General features: G+C 32.6%; 1 protein-coding gene across 2 annotated transcripts in view; it reads left to right on the top strand.

The window, feature by feature from the left end:
* The window catches only part of LOC121374104 (serine/threonine-protein kinase ICK-like), a 46551-nt gene extending 30595 nt beyond the window's left edge, over positions 1 to 15956 (top strand). For both annotated transcript variants that reach the window (XM_041501038.1, XM_041501037.1), the window contains exons 7-15: positions 2301 to 2472; positions 3073 to 3240; positions 3665 to 3889; positions 4664 to 4857; positions 6019 to 6122; positions 7243 to 7341; positions 7961 to 8050; positions 8854 to 8983; positions 10006 to 15956. In XM_041501038.1, coding sequence (XP_041356972.1) covers positions 2301 to 2472; positions 3073 to 3240; positions 3665 to 3889; positions 4664 to 4857; positions 6019 to 6122; positions 7243 to 7341; positions 7961 to 8050; positions 8854 to 8983; positions 10006 to 10021 — 1198 coding nt within the window. In that variant the 3' untranslated portion in view covers positions 10022 to 15956. The remainder of the gene's footprint in view (positions 1 to 2300; positions 2473 to 3072; positions 3241 to 3664; positions 3890 to 4663; positions 4858 to 6018; positions 6123 to 7242; positions 7342 to 7960; positions 8051 to 8853; positions 8984 to 10005) is intronic.
* The last annotated feature ends 562 nt before the right edge of the window (positions 15957 to 16518 follow it).

Raw genomic sequence — 16518 nt, forward strand, 5'->3', positions numbered from 1 at the left:
GCCGTGGTATGTACTATCCTGTCTGTGGGATGGTGCATATAAAAGATCCCTTGCTGCTGATCGAAAAGAGTAGCCCATGAAGTGGCGACAGCGGGTTTCCTCTCTCAATATCTGTGTGGTCCTTAACCATATGTCTGACACCATATAACTGTAAATAAAATGTGTTGAGTGCATTGTTAAATAAAACATTTCCTTCATTTACTGGTGTGGACCTATTTCCAGTTATATACAGTATCTGCAGAATATAAAAATAATTTTATTTTGCATTAAAGGCGCTGACCCTAGTTACCAGGCAGTGTAAAATATGTCTGGCTGTTACAGATTTTTTTATCATTAACGTACATGTTGCTTTCAGGTTTTTTTTTATCATCCATGTGTTTAGAATAGCTCAAAAGTAATTGTATATGTGAAACACATACTGCGCCGTGACAAAAACTGAAGAGAGTGATTAATTGCACCTCCAACTTAGATCTTGGCAGGCCTTTTAGAATACGGTGGCCTGATGCCCGAGGCCAGTGTTTTTTAGATTCGGGCCAGTGAAAGTTACTTTGTGCAATCCCAATGGCAAGTGATAAAAAAAAAAAAAAAAAAAATCTACAAGTCACTTCTTTCGATTTGCTATCACATGCAATATTTCACTAACAAATAGTTGGCCACCAGTAATCTCTGACCCATCCATGACATCAATATACCTACTGATGTAACTTTATTAAAGTTATAAAGTGTAAACATTGGAAAAACAAAAGTTCATTGTTTTGCTGCCATTTTGTTTTTGACACTGGAATCCAAAGATTTGTTACTCTAATACTAATAATATGCAAAACGGTAACCAGTCTTTTATTAGTTTTAAAGGTTGCATGTTACTATTTACAAATACTTTAAATGTGTAAATTATTAATTTAATTTATAAAATATGACATAAATTGCAAAAAAAGTTTTTTTAAAAGCTTAGTAACACAGTATCTAGAGCTGGGCGGTTTTGAAATTTGAGGATCGGTATCGATATCGATATTTTGGAGGTGATTTACCTCGGTAAAGGTTACGGTATTCGGTATTGACACGATACCGATATCGAGCGCTATTTTTGGTATACTCGGCTTTAAACGCATACCTGTGTTAAGGCTCACCCGCTAATTTCATCTAAATACAATTAAATTCCATACACAAGACTCTCGTCTGATTTATACCAACCCATTTTGCGTTCGTGAGATATATTATTAGTGCTTTCCGGGAAATATTTTTCAATACCGAAATTTAGGTATTTTGAAATTTGCTCGGTACGGTAAATCGGTATTGACATAATACCGATACCGAACGGTACATACGGTATATCGCCCAGCTCTAACAGTATCATGAAATAGATAACGTTAACAAAGTACCCAAATTGAAAAATTACTACTAATATTGTGTGAGTGTGTGTGGGTGGGGGAGGTGGGAGAGAGCCTTAAACTGCAATACATGTACACTTTATTCTAATAAAGGTTCTAAATTGTTTCTTTTCTCATTTTATTTTTTGAGGGGGTGGGTGGGTGGGGAATGAGTTCCCATTCATAAGTAAATAATTAATGCTGTTAATTGTTGTAATATCTCGGTAACATGGATTATTTTTTATAACTTAGGTGGTTTTAGTGGACACAATTCGTTTAAAATTTTAATAGGTACAGTAACTTTATTCTAAACTAATGAAAATTATTTGCATTTTTTTCTAAACAAACCATAAAGCATGCCCATTGAGCCTATCTGTTGTATAAATTTACAAATTGACTAAACATGATCTCAGTATGAAAAATGGGCAAGTGAATTTTTCACCATGGCCAGTGAATTTTCAAATCCACTGGCCCTATGGCAAGTGAATTTTAAAAATATTCTAGAACCCCTGATCTTGGGGATCCATTTAAGATATTGCGAAATTGATACCATATACATTCACATGCTAAGGGGAACAAAGAATTACTCCTTGAATTGAGTGATAGGAAATGAGGTCTGGAAACAGTGGCTTTAAATATTCAACAGAAACAACAAACATCAATCAAAATATACTGGTTATTTTGGATTGACAAACGTGATAGTTAAATTAAAGGTTGTAGGTAATTATGTTTAATTGGTTGTTTGCATATCCTATTTTGTTTCATTTAACTTAAATATTTAAAAAAATTATAAATTCAATGCTGAAAAAACAAAATGACTTAAATATTTTAAAAAATAAAAAATTCAATGTTGAAAAAACCTAAATGGTAACTTTGGTAATTTTTGTATTGTTTTGGATGATATCAATTGTTACGTTAATATTAAATTTGTAGGTACCGGGCTCCGGAAGTACTGCTACGCTCCACAAATTACAGTTCCCCAGTTGACATATGGGCTGTTGGAACCATTATGGCAGAGGTTTACACTTTGAGACCTCTTTTCCCTGGCAGTTCAGAAATAGATCAGATATTCAAAATCTGTTCTGTGCTGGGAACACCAAAAAAGGTTAGTATTAATAGCTTTGTAGTCATACATGTGTGAGATACTTTTAGTTTAAATCTCTTGTGTTGCTCTTGTTAACAGATTTCATTTCTAAAATCAAATTTCTTAGGCTGACAACCAGAATGGGTTGTGTCGACACATGAAAATAAGAGTAGTACATTATCTTGCCTTGTAAAAAAGTGTTTAAATGTAATTTTTATGTGAAACATATATGTAATAGTAATGTAAAGCTAAATAAATAAAACAATTTTTTAAAAGCTTTTTCTGTAATTTTTGTATCTGGAGGAAAAAAGCAAGATATAGATGTTACTTTTTACCAGCGACGGCATCAATATTTGTATTTAAATTTCATGTTTAGATCACTTTCTTAATAACTAAAAGTCTTAGGTCATTAAAACTTTGTTTATAGTTTCACCTATGGATGTTCATCACAGTACACCAAGACATTTAATTTCACACAATTGTTGTTAAATGTTAAAAACCTGTTTTCAAAAAGTCATGACTTTGTACATGTACAAAGTCATGTATAGCCAGTTCTGGTTGTCAGCCTTTATTTTGACTGCCAAGTTCATCATCTCTATGCAAAATGTTACGACTTTACAGGAAGAATGGGAGGAGGGACACCGCCTGGCCAGCATGATGAATTTCCGTTGGCCGCAGTGTGTGCCGACAAACCTGAAGACTCTGATCCCTAACGCCAGTCACGAAGGTCTGCAGGTCATGAGGGACATGCTCATGTGGAACCCACAGAAACGGCCTGGCGCCGGCCAGGTAATGACAGTTATGTAGCGGTTTGTGTCATGTTAACACTGGACTATGTACAGCAGTAGTTGGTTATTATCAACATTTTAAAATTTTATATTTCGGTTTCTTTGTTGAATATTTTATTGTCAGAATAATCATGTATACGAATGTGACACAATTTCTGGGTTTAAGCTGTCATTAAGTTATCGGCAATTTCAAGAGTGAACAAAAATCACTCCCTTTTTCTTTTCTTTTCTTTTTTTTCTTTGTTTCTTTGTTTCTTCTTCCTTCCTTCCTTCCTTCCTTCCTTCCTTCCTTCCTTCCTTCCTTCCTTCCTTTATTTGTCCTGGTAATCCATGTGAACTGCTAATGAATGTTTTCAGGACTTGAATTTGAGAAATATTTTACAGTCAGTCAGTCAGATTGTTTTCCATTTTGTTATATATTTTAGTGTTTGCGATACCCATTCTTTCAAGTGGGTCAAAACCTGGGTGCATCCATGGCTGCCAGCAGACCACAGGTACCACAGGCCTCAAGTCACTACAATCAGCCCCTGCCAGCGAGAACTACGAATCCCAAACCCTACACAGACCCCACGCCGATGAGACAAAACCAGATGATCCATGAAAATCCAATGCTACCAGTGACAAGCAAACCAAAGAAGAATGAAGACCAAGTAAGATTTACATTTTTACCAGTATTTGATTTATTAGTCTCCTACTGTTCCAACCAGAGGGGACTATAGGTTTTATATTTGTCTGTCTGTCTGTCTGTCCCACTTCTGTATTATTTTTTTTCACATTGCCTTGAGATACAATGAAATTTTATGTGTATATGTTTATCATGTACTGTTACAGATCAAGTTTGACTTTCATGGTGATTTACTCATTTGTCACAGAGTAATGGCCCTTGAACTTATAAGACCTGGAAAGTTACATTAATCAGTATGTAGTGGTAGAGCACTAGCCAGATATGCGATGAGTTGTAGCATTGATAGCCCTATATTGGTACATTCAAAGACCATGGTATGTACTGTCAGTAAGAATGTTTGATGCCTTGTTTGCAGTGTATGTCACTATTCTATATATTATTGGGGATTGAGGGAATTTTGTTTGTAAATGTGTAATAAATGTTTGATATAGCTTAGAGAAGGCCATATGGAAGACTAGTCTCTATTTGTACCGAATGTGTCAGCTTCTTTAAATAAAGATTACTATTATTATTATTATTATTATGTTTGAAAATTTATATAAAATATCTCTTGCTGCTTTATTGGTAGAAGTAGCCATCATAACAGCAGCAAATATCCTCTCTTTCTCAACAAAGTTTAAAAAAAAAAAAAAAACATGTTTTAGCAGATAATAATTTTTAAATGTGCTGAGGTGTCGTTAAACAAATATTCCTTTCCTTTCCCCTCATTAGTTTTTCTCTGTCGGTCTCCGTGTTTCAGGATCTATTTGCCGTGTCGGTTCCAAAGAAGGCCAATCCCAGAAAGCGCTGGGGCACAGGCATGTCCGACGCTTGGGATGACTGGGACGACCTTGACTTTGGCTTCCCTGAGAAGAAAAATACCAAAAAGTTACCGATGCTTGGCCGACGCAACAGTAAAAAGAAAGATGACTTTGATGATGATGATTTTTTTCAGTAAGTGTTACTTATTTAGCAGTTTTGTTTGTGCCCATTGGGCTATTTCTCGTTCCAGCCAGTGGACCACGAGTGGTATATCAAAGGCCGTGATATGTATTATGCTGTCTGTGGGATGGTGCATATAAAAGATCCCTTGATACTAATGGAAAAGTGTAGCGGGTTTCCTCTCTTAGACTATATTTCACAATTACCAAATGTTTGACAACTAAGGTCGACGACAGTCACTTTTTGCACCCTTTGTTTTGGCTTCATACACAATAAATATTGCATATATGACTGTAATTTCACTTGAAATCCATATTTCGTAAAAGGTACAATTTTTTAATCACAAGATTTTCTTCAAACACATTCAGGTGCATTAGTAATGTTCAAACAAAAAAATTTCAATAGCAATTTTGCATTGGAATTTTTCCAGCATTCTTAAAATGGAAATGTCATGTACACAGTTTATGGTTATTGTAAGAAGATGCAAAGTGACGTCATTGGAATACTGACGTCATTCAAATTCAAAATTAGCTGTATTATTACAATGTTTCGTCACATTAAAATAAAAACTGGTCTACTAACCTTGACCCCTGTCAAATTTCTATAACAAGCAGACAACGTTGTTTACACGTCAGTATTTTTTTAATATTTCATAATTCTGGACATAATATTAATTTTAATTTTTAAAAGATGAAAAAAAAAAAGTACTTTTTGTCAAATATATCATATAAAAAAAGTACCGTTGGATATGTTTTATTTATTGTGTACAAAGCCAAAACAAGGGTCCGAAAAGTGACTGTCATCTACCTTAATAGCCGATGCTTAATATATCAATGTGCTCTAGTGGTGTCGTTAAACAAAACAAACTTTTATATAACATGGTTTAAATAAATATTTGTTAAAAAAAAGAGATTACATTATATTTGTCAACCACAAGGGCCAGAACAAACTTTTACTGAAAGTAATTCATGGGAGCTGTAGAAGCAGTTGATTTTTAATTTTCTGCAGCTACAGTTATTGTTCATTTTTAAATAAATATTTTAAACCATTTTTTTTTTATCTTTATATAATTATATATTTTATTGTAAGAGTGACTTTATAGTGATTTTGTCTGTATCCTTGAAATTTACATATAAGACTTACAAAAATGAAAAATATTTGTTTATATTTTAGGAGTAAAGTAAAGAAACCCTCCAATCGTATGAATTCTGGAAAGTCGACTGCACGTCTGGAATCGGCGAAGCAGCACTATATGAGTAAAGCAAGATATCTCCCAGGTAAGAAACTAATTTTTTTGTTTTGTTTATGTACCTGTGTAGAGGTTGCTACATTGTCTTTTGGCATTTTTTAGTCCAATAACTCGAGTTGCCAAAGTACAGTGTTTCACCATCAGGTGTTCTTTTACATTTTAAGAGTAAAGAGTTGCATTCCTCAAAATAATCATTGAAAGAAAGTGTTATTTGTTTCAATGCAGGTGTGGTATTTAGAACCCCTAAGTTTGAATTGATGCCCCCTTTCTTTTCTCTCCTCTTTGAATTCCATCTTAATTTTTCCTGATCTGGCAGCTGCTCCTATTTTTCCATTTCATTTGCTCTCCACCTCTTCTTCTTGGTTCTTGTCTCTCCAACCGCGTCAGGTGCTTGTCTTTTTTCCCCTCAAAAACAAATCTATTAGAGGGCCATGTTAGTATTCTGGGCCCATATTTTCGAAGCTGTGTTAGTGCCACGAAATCGTAAAACCATCATAAGCTATGATGTCACTATGGCATGTTTTACAATTTCGTAGCGCTAAGATAACTTCGAAAATCCCTAGCCTGAAATGGAATATTTTACTGCATCAAGATTTAACTGTTCATGAATTGTGAAAATTATGTTTCATGGAAAAATTTTAAAGTTTGGATCAATGGTGATGGACATATATCACTTTTGGAAATAACTAAAAATGTTCTATGCATTTAAATACAGTTTTACGAAGTAAAAAATGCATGATATGGGTATTACTTTTATGATGTGTTTGCATTTCGATCAGTTTGTCACAAGTTATAAGTCCTAGGTCAGTGAAACTTGGTTATAGTTGCACCTATGGATGTTCATCACAGTGCACTGAAACTTGGTTTATAGTTGCACCTATGGATGTTTATCACAGTGCACTGAAACTTGGTTTATAGTTGCACCTATGGCTGTTCATCACAGTGCACTGAAAACGTTTTTATTGTAGGTGTGAGACATTTAATTCTGTGGATTTCTTGTTGATCAAATGTTTAAAAGAATATTGTAGTCTTACTTATCTCTTAATGCATCAGGTAAGTCAATTTGCTGAAGTATATGTAGATAGAAATACATTTGAGTTATGTTTAATTGAATATTTTCTGAATACGGTAATAATTTTGTTTTGCAGGAATCAATCCTGGGAAGAGTGCCAAGAAGGAGAATGCCAACCCATGGAGTCCACAAGGCCTCATGAGACCTAACCCAGTCTCAAGACATCATAATTTAGGTAAGTGAAAAAACTATTGTTCATGTAGCTGTTAGTACTACAGATAAGCATTCTTCTGATTGGATCTGATATTTATAATGTATGAAACCAAATTGATGATTGAGGAATATTTATGTTCTACTATGCAAATCTTGAAGGTCGCTATGCAACTAATGTTAAATAGAAGTAAATTTTCAAATTGATTAGCGACTGTCACTAATAGGGCTTGAAGAATACCATAGCCTGACACCCACGGCTAGTGGGGTTTTTTTTTACCATCGGGCTAGTAATTATTTACTTTGACCATGTCAAATGGTGGGGTGGAGGGTGAAAAGTTAAACCTCAACTAAAATGTGACTGTTTTTAATTATCAAATTCATATGCAAAATCTGATAGTCATGAATATATACAATCTTATACAATCTCTACAGTTATTAATACCCTGAAGCATTGTTGCATTTTTCTATTGATAATCGGAAATTTGTGAATATTGTCATAGATATGCTGCTATACTTACAGACCCATGGGAATAATTTGTGAAGTTGGGGCTTGGCCAAATGTCAAGAAAGTGTGAACTTTAATTAGTTATTTTTTTTTTTTATTCTATTGATATGATGAAAATTACCTTTTTCATTACCAGGTGGCAATGTCTTTGGTATGCCAGCCACCGACAGTGGTGGTAGTGGAAATGCTGGCTATGTTCCTTCATTCATGGCTCCTAGCAAAAACGGTAAGTAGCATAACTACAAGGAACAACATTTCCAAAAACATTAGATAACGTTGGAAGACGGTACATCTTATTTTTCTTACCCTAGAATTATGTTTGCATAACCTGTGAATTATTTAAGCCTAATACACTAGTAGTTCCGTACTGCACTGACTGACATTCCATATGCAATTCAACAATCTTACTGATTTTTCAGTGAGAAGGTATTCGTATATTTAATTACATGTACTGTTGTGCTATGCATCAAGTGTCAAACAAATCTGTCTAGAACTGTTTACTACAACTTTTAATCTTAGAATATAACAGTTTACCACTTAACTATTTAGCGATTTAAATGATTTTTTAAAAAGTGTAACAGACGTGTGAAATATTATGCCCTGAATTACTTGATCGAAAATAGTGTTGGGCGGGGGGTCTGACACTATCTTGTGACTACTCTGTAACATAGCAACTGAAAACGGAAACATGTTGAAGCAGTATTAAGCTTAGTAAAACAATATTTTTGCAATGTTCTTAAAATTAATTATGCACAGTATTTTGATACTTTTTCCTTCTTTTTTTTTAATACTGAATTAAAATGAAGATAACAAGGGTATATAGGAAATACAGAACTTAATACATTGCTTAACCTATTTATTGCACTTATTTATTGTATGCTACAACATACAAAGAGGATTCTTCACGAGTATTTTTTAATATGGAAAATATAATAATTTTTTACAGTTAATTTGGATTTAAATTGTATCTGATGGTATTTCCTCCTATTCATCCAGTTTCTGACATAATTGGTAATAATTATTTTTCAGCTTTCCCATCAAATGTAGGATGGAAACCAGCTCAGAACAACCCACTAGCACCAATCAACAAAAACACATCGGGCACTTTCCGTCAACCTGTCGGCAAAGTGGGACACGGACGCACTGATTGGGCAGCGAAGTAAGTTTATTTAGTAACTGTTGTGCTACCTATAGACCTTCTCACAGGGAACACCTTTTTTCATGTGGAATTTTCTACAGCTAATTTATTTCTAAGCCTATTGTTTTCTAAATTACACACAAAAAAATGGTTTTTTGTTTTTTTTCAAAAACACTGTTACTTTTCTTCTTATATCAAACCAAACTGAAATTATTTACAATTTTTTTTTTTGGAGGACTATAGTGCATTATAAAACATTCTGAGTTAAACTGAAGACTCAAAATATGGATTGTAACATTAGATTTGATTTTATTCAAATAGCTAATGGCTATTATGTTTGATTGGTCTTAGTGGTTTAGTCTTTAAGTCATCGGTCTTAAGCCTTCATCTCCTGATGCTGGCTTGTTTTAACGGCTTAGTGGAGAGGTGTAAGGCTATATTAATCTGACTTATCTCATACTAACAATTGTCAATGCATTTCCTAGACACCAGATAGCAGAGGTGTGTGCCCAGGACAGTGTGTTTGAACCTTATTTGGATATAAGCATGAAAGTCATAAAATAAAATATGATATTTGAGTCACAGAGCTGTGTCAAAATGGAGTTGAGTATACCTGATTTGATGTTCTTTGATTCATGGACAAACATGTTTCCTTTCCTATTGAACTGACTTTATAATGTTTTATGGTTGGAATGAAATTGTAATAAATATAAATTTGTAAGCAAAATTTCTAAAACAAATATTCATATTTTGTTGCAACATTCCATATAATTTTAAAATTAAAAGAATTATTTGAAGAAAATTGGGTACAATGTTGTATCCAGTATCTTCAAGTGTTTATTTTCATTTTCATTGTTTAACACACGTTAAGGAGTTGATAGGTATCTAGTTCAGATTTGTTTTACATTGGACAGCTTAGTGAGAACAAACTAAGAGATTAACAGAATTTTAAAATACTTAGATTTGAAAAATAATTTGCTATACCCAGGATGAGTGTTTAAAATACATTTTAGTGACATTGCTTTGTTTTGTTTTATTTTCAGATATCTGAAGTCCTGAGGTTTAACAGACAGCTAGCTGGAAAACTTGATATTTTTTTCAGTGGAAATGTCTTGTTACAGATGTTAATCTCATCACGGACGGCAAATGCGATGCCTAAATCTACACTAGAGCACCTGTTGATTGGAGACTTTCTCCCACACTATCATCTGACAATCTTTACAAACTGCTGCTGTTATATGCTGGGTTTTCGTTTGTGTGTGCCCCACTCTATAATCTGTTGTTGGCTCTCTGAAAGAAGTTGTTTTCATCAATAACTTTTTGTTTCAAAGAGTATAGAGAAAAACAGCAAAAAAAAAAAAAAATGATGAAGAATTTAAGCAACATAACTTTTCAGCCACTAGTTTGGATAAGGCTCATTATGCGATTACTCACATGGACTTGTCACATGCAGTTTGACAGCCCTACAAATATCAGAACTTATAAGACTAAAGTCGTTCTGATTTAGGTGTTCTCACAGTATGATTTGATCGCATGCGGTAAGTCAGTGTGACTAATTGCATAATGAGAACACCTCTTTAGTAACTCAACTGAATGACATTACTATAGTGTTTATTTGTTAAGTTGTTTTTAATGTATATATGGCAGACTTGTGTTATAGTTGTCACTTTTAAAATATACAGAAAAAAGAGTACAGTGTAATCATTGGCATTTCCTAAATTAAAATACAAATTAGTCGCAAAAAATGTCATAGTTCTTGAAAAATATAAATAAATTTTAAAACGGAAGAATTTTTTTTCCTTTTGTTCTCTCTAACATTTTTTTAAAGCATTTGTTACATTTTGTAAAATAAAAAGTTATACATTCAATACTGGTATTCTTTTGTCCCTGCTTCAAACTAAACAAAACTTATTTATGAAAAATACTTCTGGTGATCCAAACATGGACTGTAGATGATGAGAATTGTAGACGTGTTGTCAGTTTGTGCATGTTGTGGCGGAAAGCCCTTCTTTCTTGTCTTCATGAATGTGGGTCATACTAACAATTTTTTGTTTTTAACATTTCAACAGTTCTTGAGGATTGATAGAAATGATGTTAACTCATATGTGGATATATGTGTATGTTAAAAACCAATGACGGCACCTCAACAGTTATTAATTATCAATTAGTTAATTATTGTTGATGAATCTGGAGGCTTCAATGGGCATTTTGTTTGGGGGGTTTCTAGTTATTTAAAATTTACTGTTAAATTTTTATTTTATTTTATTTTTACTGAGGTTTTGGAGAATGTTTAAACTTAACATTTATGCATCATACTTAATACATTTAGGCATGCCTTGGTTATTTCTACAAAAAATTCTCCCCCTTTTATCAAATTCATAGATAATTATTTCATGATTATTATATTTTTTTAAACTTATTATAATTTTTTATATTTAGGGGTGTTGCATATATCCACAAACAAATCTTTTATTGCTAGTTTGTTATTATGTTTTGGCCATTTTAGATTTATCTTTCCATTTCACTCTATTAGGCTCAAGTTTGAGAGGTGGGGGTCGAAACTCGCCCTGCTCATAGCAAATTTTCCTGTTTAAGTATATTTAATGGGGTGCATGATTTGTGTTACATGTGTACTTACAACCAGCTTGATGATAAGAGTTACCCTCCCCCCTATTGTTGCGTGAATCTTGTTTATTTTCACAGATTTTATAATCTGGCAAGTGAACCAAGTACTTTAAAAACATTTTGGTAGGAGATGCCATATACTTTTCATTTTTAGTTTTCTTTGTACTTGTACGTTAATATTTGTGTTAATGGAATTATTTTTTATATTCTAAATGTTGAGTAAGCACTCAGATCATGCTAATAGAGAATTACTGTGAGAGTTATGAAAACAATCATTACTAAACTGAGTAAAAATGTCTATATTCTTATCAACATTTCACACCCCATTGAGAGTGATACTTTTTCATGATATAAAAATTATCATTTGACCTTATTGACTTGGAACAAATATTTTGTTTACCTACATTCTGTAAAATTACTTCAACATATTATGCTGTTTGCAAACATGAATCTTAGGCAATATATCATATATTAAACTAACATTTCATGTCAAGCTTATGTCCCTTGACATAAAACTTATTACAATTGAAAATTATTTGAGTTGGGAATATAAACTTGGTATCAAATTAAAGCTTGTTTAATATCCTAGTTACCATGACACAAATACACAGGTAATATTCATGTTAATTGAGCAGAAAACCCGGTGTGTGTAATAAGCCACACCAAGGGTTATGTGACGAGAATACGAGAACATACCTCACTGATGTGTATACATTTTATTATTTTGTCATACAAGATTCATTATCATTTTCAATATTTAACCCTCCAAATTATACATACTACATAATAGTATTTAATGTGTGTTTTACTAACTTTGTTCAGATACATGGTAAAGTAATGAACTGGTCTCCGACAAAAAATAAAAATATATACTAGTATCTATAATTATATTTATTTATGATAATATTATCCATTGGAAATTATTATTTTAGCAGATAAGAGGCTGTTCACAAACTGTACACTGACATTGGGTGTATAAATGTAAGTGTACACATTTAAAATGGAGGGGGGGGGGGGATAAAAAATTATCCTTGCAAAAAAACATTTTTAATGTGCGCAGTGCATTCTTAGGAGGGGAAGAGAATGGATTTTTTAATTTTAAAAATGGTGTTTATATACTTGTGAATATGTTGATACTTTTGATTGGTCCCTAAACTTATTTTGTTTTTGTGTATTTGATTTGGCACTAATGGAAAATACCAGGTGGTTATGGTTTGTTGTTGTTTTTAACAAGGTAATACTGAAAGAAGTTTGCCGGGTATTGACCTTGAACCGGAGGACAAAATTGTTTTGTAAATAATACTTTGAATAGTTTTCTTTGATTATTTTGTGTGTTCTTTAAGTACAAAATATTAAGATTTTTTTTTTTTTTTCAGGTGTCCAAAGCAATAATTTTGTAAAAGTAGGCCAATTACAATGTACCATACCATAAAACAATGTATGTGCCATAAATAATTATTAAAAAAAAAATATATTTAATTCTGTGAAATGTGCTGTATTTGTATATTTTACTTGATGGGGTTTTTTGGTGTTTTTTCTTTACTTCTGTGGGGGGTTTTTGTGGGGTTTCATGCAGAATTTTAATTTCTTTTTTAATTTAGTTATGTATTTTGTAGATATCAATTACAAGAAGTCAATACATTCAGGCAACTATGGGTCTAGTTGTTGATTCAGAATTCATTCATTAATTCATTTCAACTTATTTCCATGCTTATATCAAATTAAGGTTCAAGCACGCTGTCCTGGGCACACACCTCAGCTATCTGGGCTGGCTGTCCAGGACAGTGGGTTAGTTGTTAGTGAGAGAGAAGAGGGTGTCGTGGCCTTACACCAACCCACTGAGGTGTTAAAACGTGCTCTGGGTGGAAGCTGGTACCAGGCTGCGAACCCAGTACCTACCAGCCTTATGTCCAATGGCTTAACCATGACACCACCGAGGCTGGTATTCAGAATTTAATACACTTCCTTTTTAGCTTTTGATTCTCACATCTAAATTATAGTATCCTGTATTCTATAATTGTTTTAATTAAATTAAAACTAATGTAACTTTTACTTGTATGTCCTCTGTCATGGAAAGCATTCAGTATTTTAATATTGCACTTGTTATTTACTGCATTTTTGTACATTACAAATCATGTATAGTGGAGCACTGTTGGTTTCAAATTCAGTTATCATGGTTTTGTCAGTTACCGTAGTTATCATAGATAATTAAGAATGTGTGTTTAGGTAAAAACATATATCAGTGTGTGCAAATTAGTTATGGCATTTAACTAGTCACCTCAGATTGTTAGACATTGTTACTCATTGCCCAACATTGTATTACTAGCAATTTGATTTTTAATTTAATCTTCTTCTTTTTTTCAGCTGTACAATTATATAATCAGCTTCAAGTCAAACTGTGTCAAACAGTTTGTGAACAGAGTTTAGTCCGTGTATAATTGTAATCTTCCTGCCTTTGTAAAACATTTTGTATTGAGTAACAATTTATTTCTCAGTATGAATGTTCATGAATTAACAGTTCTAGAAAACACAGTTTTCCAGGAAACTGCAATACCTTGGTCCTTTAAAAAAAAAAAAAAATGACTAAAAAAGAGGTTTTGACTTTAAGCTGATTAAATGTGTATTTCTTTTGAATTATTACATGATTTGCAAAATCAAAAAAAAGAGTAAGAAATAGTAAAATATCAATTTGTTGTTACAAGTAGTTACAAGAACAGTTAAAGACCTGAGAAATACAACAAATTAGACATACAGTGCAGACTGTCTAAATCGGCATCTGACTAACTAGCAGTATATTTTTGTTATCAATCACACATATATTTGCTTTGAACAGACTGTATGATATATAGCTTTTCTGGATAACTGTATACTTTCATACTGTAATAATATGTAGTCTATTCTGAATGAATGATAAATGAAAAGAATCCAGTTTAACCGTTATGACAATTAGTATACCATGTTTTATTGTTACTCAGGACAAATATATTTATAAATGGACAGTAATAATTATAATACAAAACAAGAAAAGAAATGTTATTTTTGTTATTTTTATTATTATTGTTTATTAAATCAAGATTATTTTATATATGGACTAAGCATTGAGTAGGGTTTTTTAATGATAAAAAGGGGAATTGAAGATCGGAGTATTTTTCTCAAAGTCATTATTAGTTAATATTAATATGATACGTTGTATGATATCAGTTTATTTGTTTTTGATGGGCTTGATTTTCACTTTATCTTATATGGAATCTCTACATCTGTGATAATGTGTGATAGCATGCCTATCACACATGTGCAAATAACATGTTTTTAAAATATCTGTAAATAATATTTTTATATTCATGTATTTAAAAATATGTGACATATTATGTTGCGGCATATGTATTGAAAACATCTTCTTTACTGTATTAGGTAGGATCATCAGTCTTGGTGTGGAAATACAGGTTGAAAGAACAGTGTGTTGTGTACCATAATTAGGACACTTTGACCTACTTTTAATGCAAAATTGATCATAGAATCTTGCTAATTCAAATGGTTCTCCAGACTGTATGAGGCAACATCATTAAACTCTGTGTATCATTTCTTCTTGAGAAGCAAGTATTATGTGTATTTAAAACATGTTATTGTTAAGAACTGGTAAAACTTCTTCTTTCTTTTTTTTAAGCTAGCTTAAAATCCTGAGAAAAGAAAGAAAAGAATGTAATATCGACTGTGCCAGTAAAGTGATTGAAGACCTAGTTTCATTTTCTTCTTTATTTCTGTTAATTGTGCATGGTATCAACATGTATAGCCAAACTTTCAAATGTAAATGACATTCTCTATAATCCAATGAAATAATAAAAATGACCCTGACTCCCTTTTTTTTTTTTCCTTGCAGTAATACATCATTTTCACTTTGATTATTTTCATTATTATATTAAGAATTATATTAAGAATTGTAAATAAAATTTTACCAATCGACACAATGCTAACCTTGTGAGTCGGGTAACAGCATACAATACTCTTTTAATGACCCTACAGTAAATAATGTAATTTGTGGTGTTTCTTTTTCTTGTAAAAGCAATTACATTCCCTAATGGTAATAGATTGTGTGTTCTGCTGCATACAGTCTTTATTTTAGGAACGTGCACCACAATACATGTATATGTTGTATCAATAAATTATTGATAATAATTAGAACTATTGCAATGTTACAGACATAATAATTTTATTCACTTGTATATTCAATGTACATTAAATGTATATTTTAACTATGTGGGTACACTAATCATTTTTAATGCACATTTTAACTACATGGGTACACTATGTTCATTTTAAACCATATTTTAAATATTCATGTATATAGAAATAAACCATATCAGTAAACTAGTATATTATTTGTGTTGTTTCTTCCACCATATTTCCATTATTCTCTGAAGTAATGACTATAGTTGCCAAGGAAAGCTACAGAATGGAACAGAAACGATCTTTATTTCACTCCAGACCACCAACCGACAGCATCATGGGATTGTATACGTACTAACACATATGACAAGATTGCAAGAGTCCTATCTTTATAGCATATACAGACGTAAATACAAATTTTAAGATCAGTATCGGAAGATCTAGCACAAATTGGTTTTCAAGAGGAAAAGGGGTTATTTATAGTGTTCATAAATTAGGGTTTTTTAAGAGTACTGACACATTTACAGTTGAAGAGTTCTTTCATTTTAATTGAGACCGGCCTTGGTGGCGTCGTGGCAGGCCATCGGTCTACAGGCTGGTAGGTACTGGGTTCGGATCCCTGTCGAGGCATGGGATTTTTAATCCATATACCGACTCCAAACCCTGAGTGAGTGCTCCGCAAGGCTCAGTGGGTAGGTGTAAACCACTTGCACCGACCAGTGATCCATAACTGGTTCAACAAAGGCTATGGTTTGTGCTATCCTGTC

This window comes from Gigantopelta aegis, chromosome 6 (assembly GCF_016097555.1).
Source record: "Gigantopelta aegis isolate Gae_Host chromosome 6, Gae_host_genome, whole genome shotgun sequence".
NCBI lineage: Eukaryota > Metazoa > Mollusca > Gastropoda > Neomphalida > Peltospiridae > Gigantopelta > Gigantopelta aegis.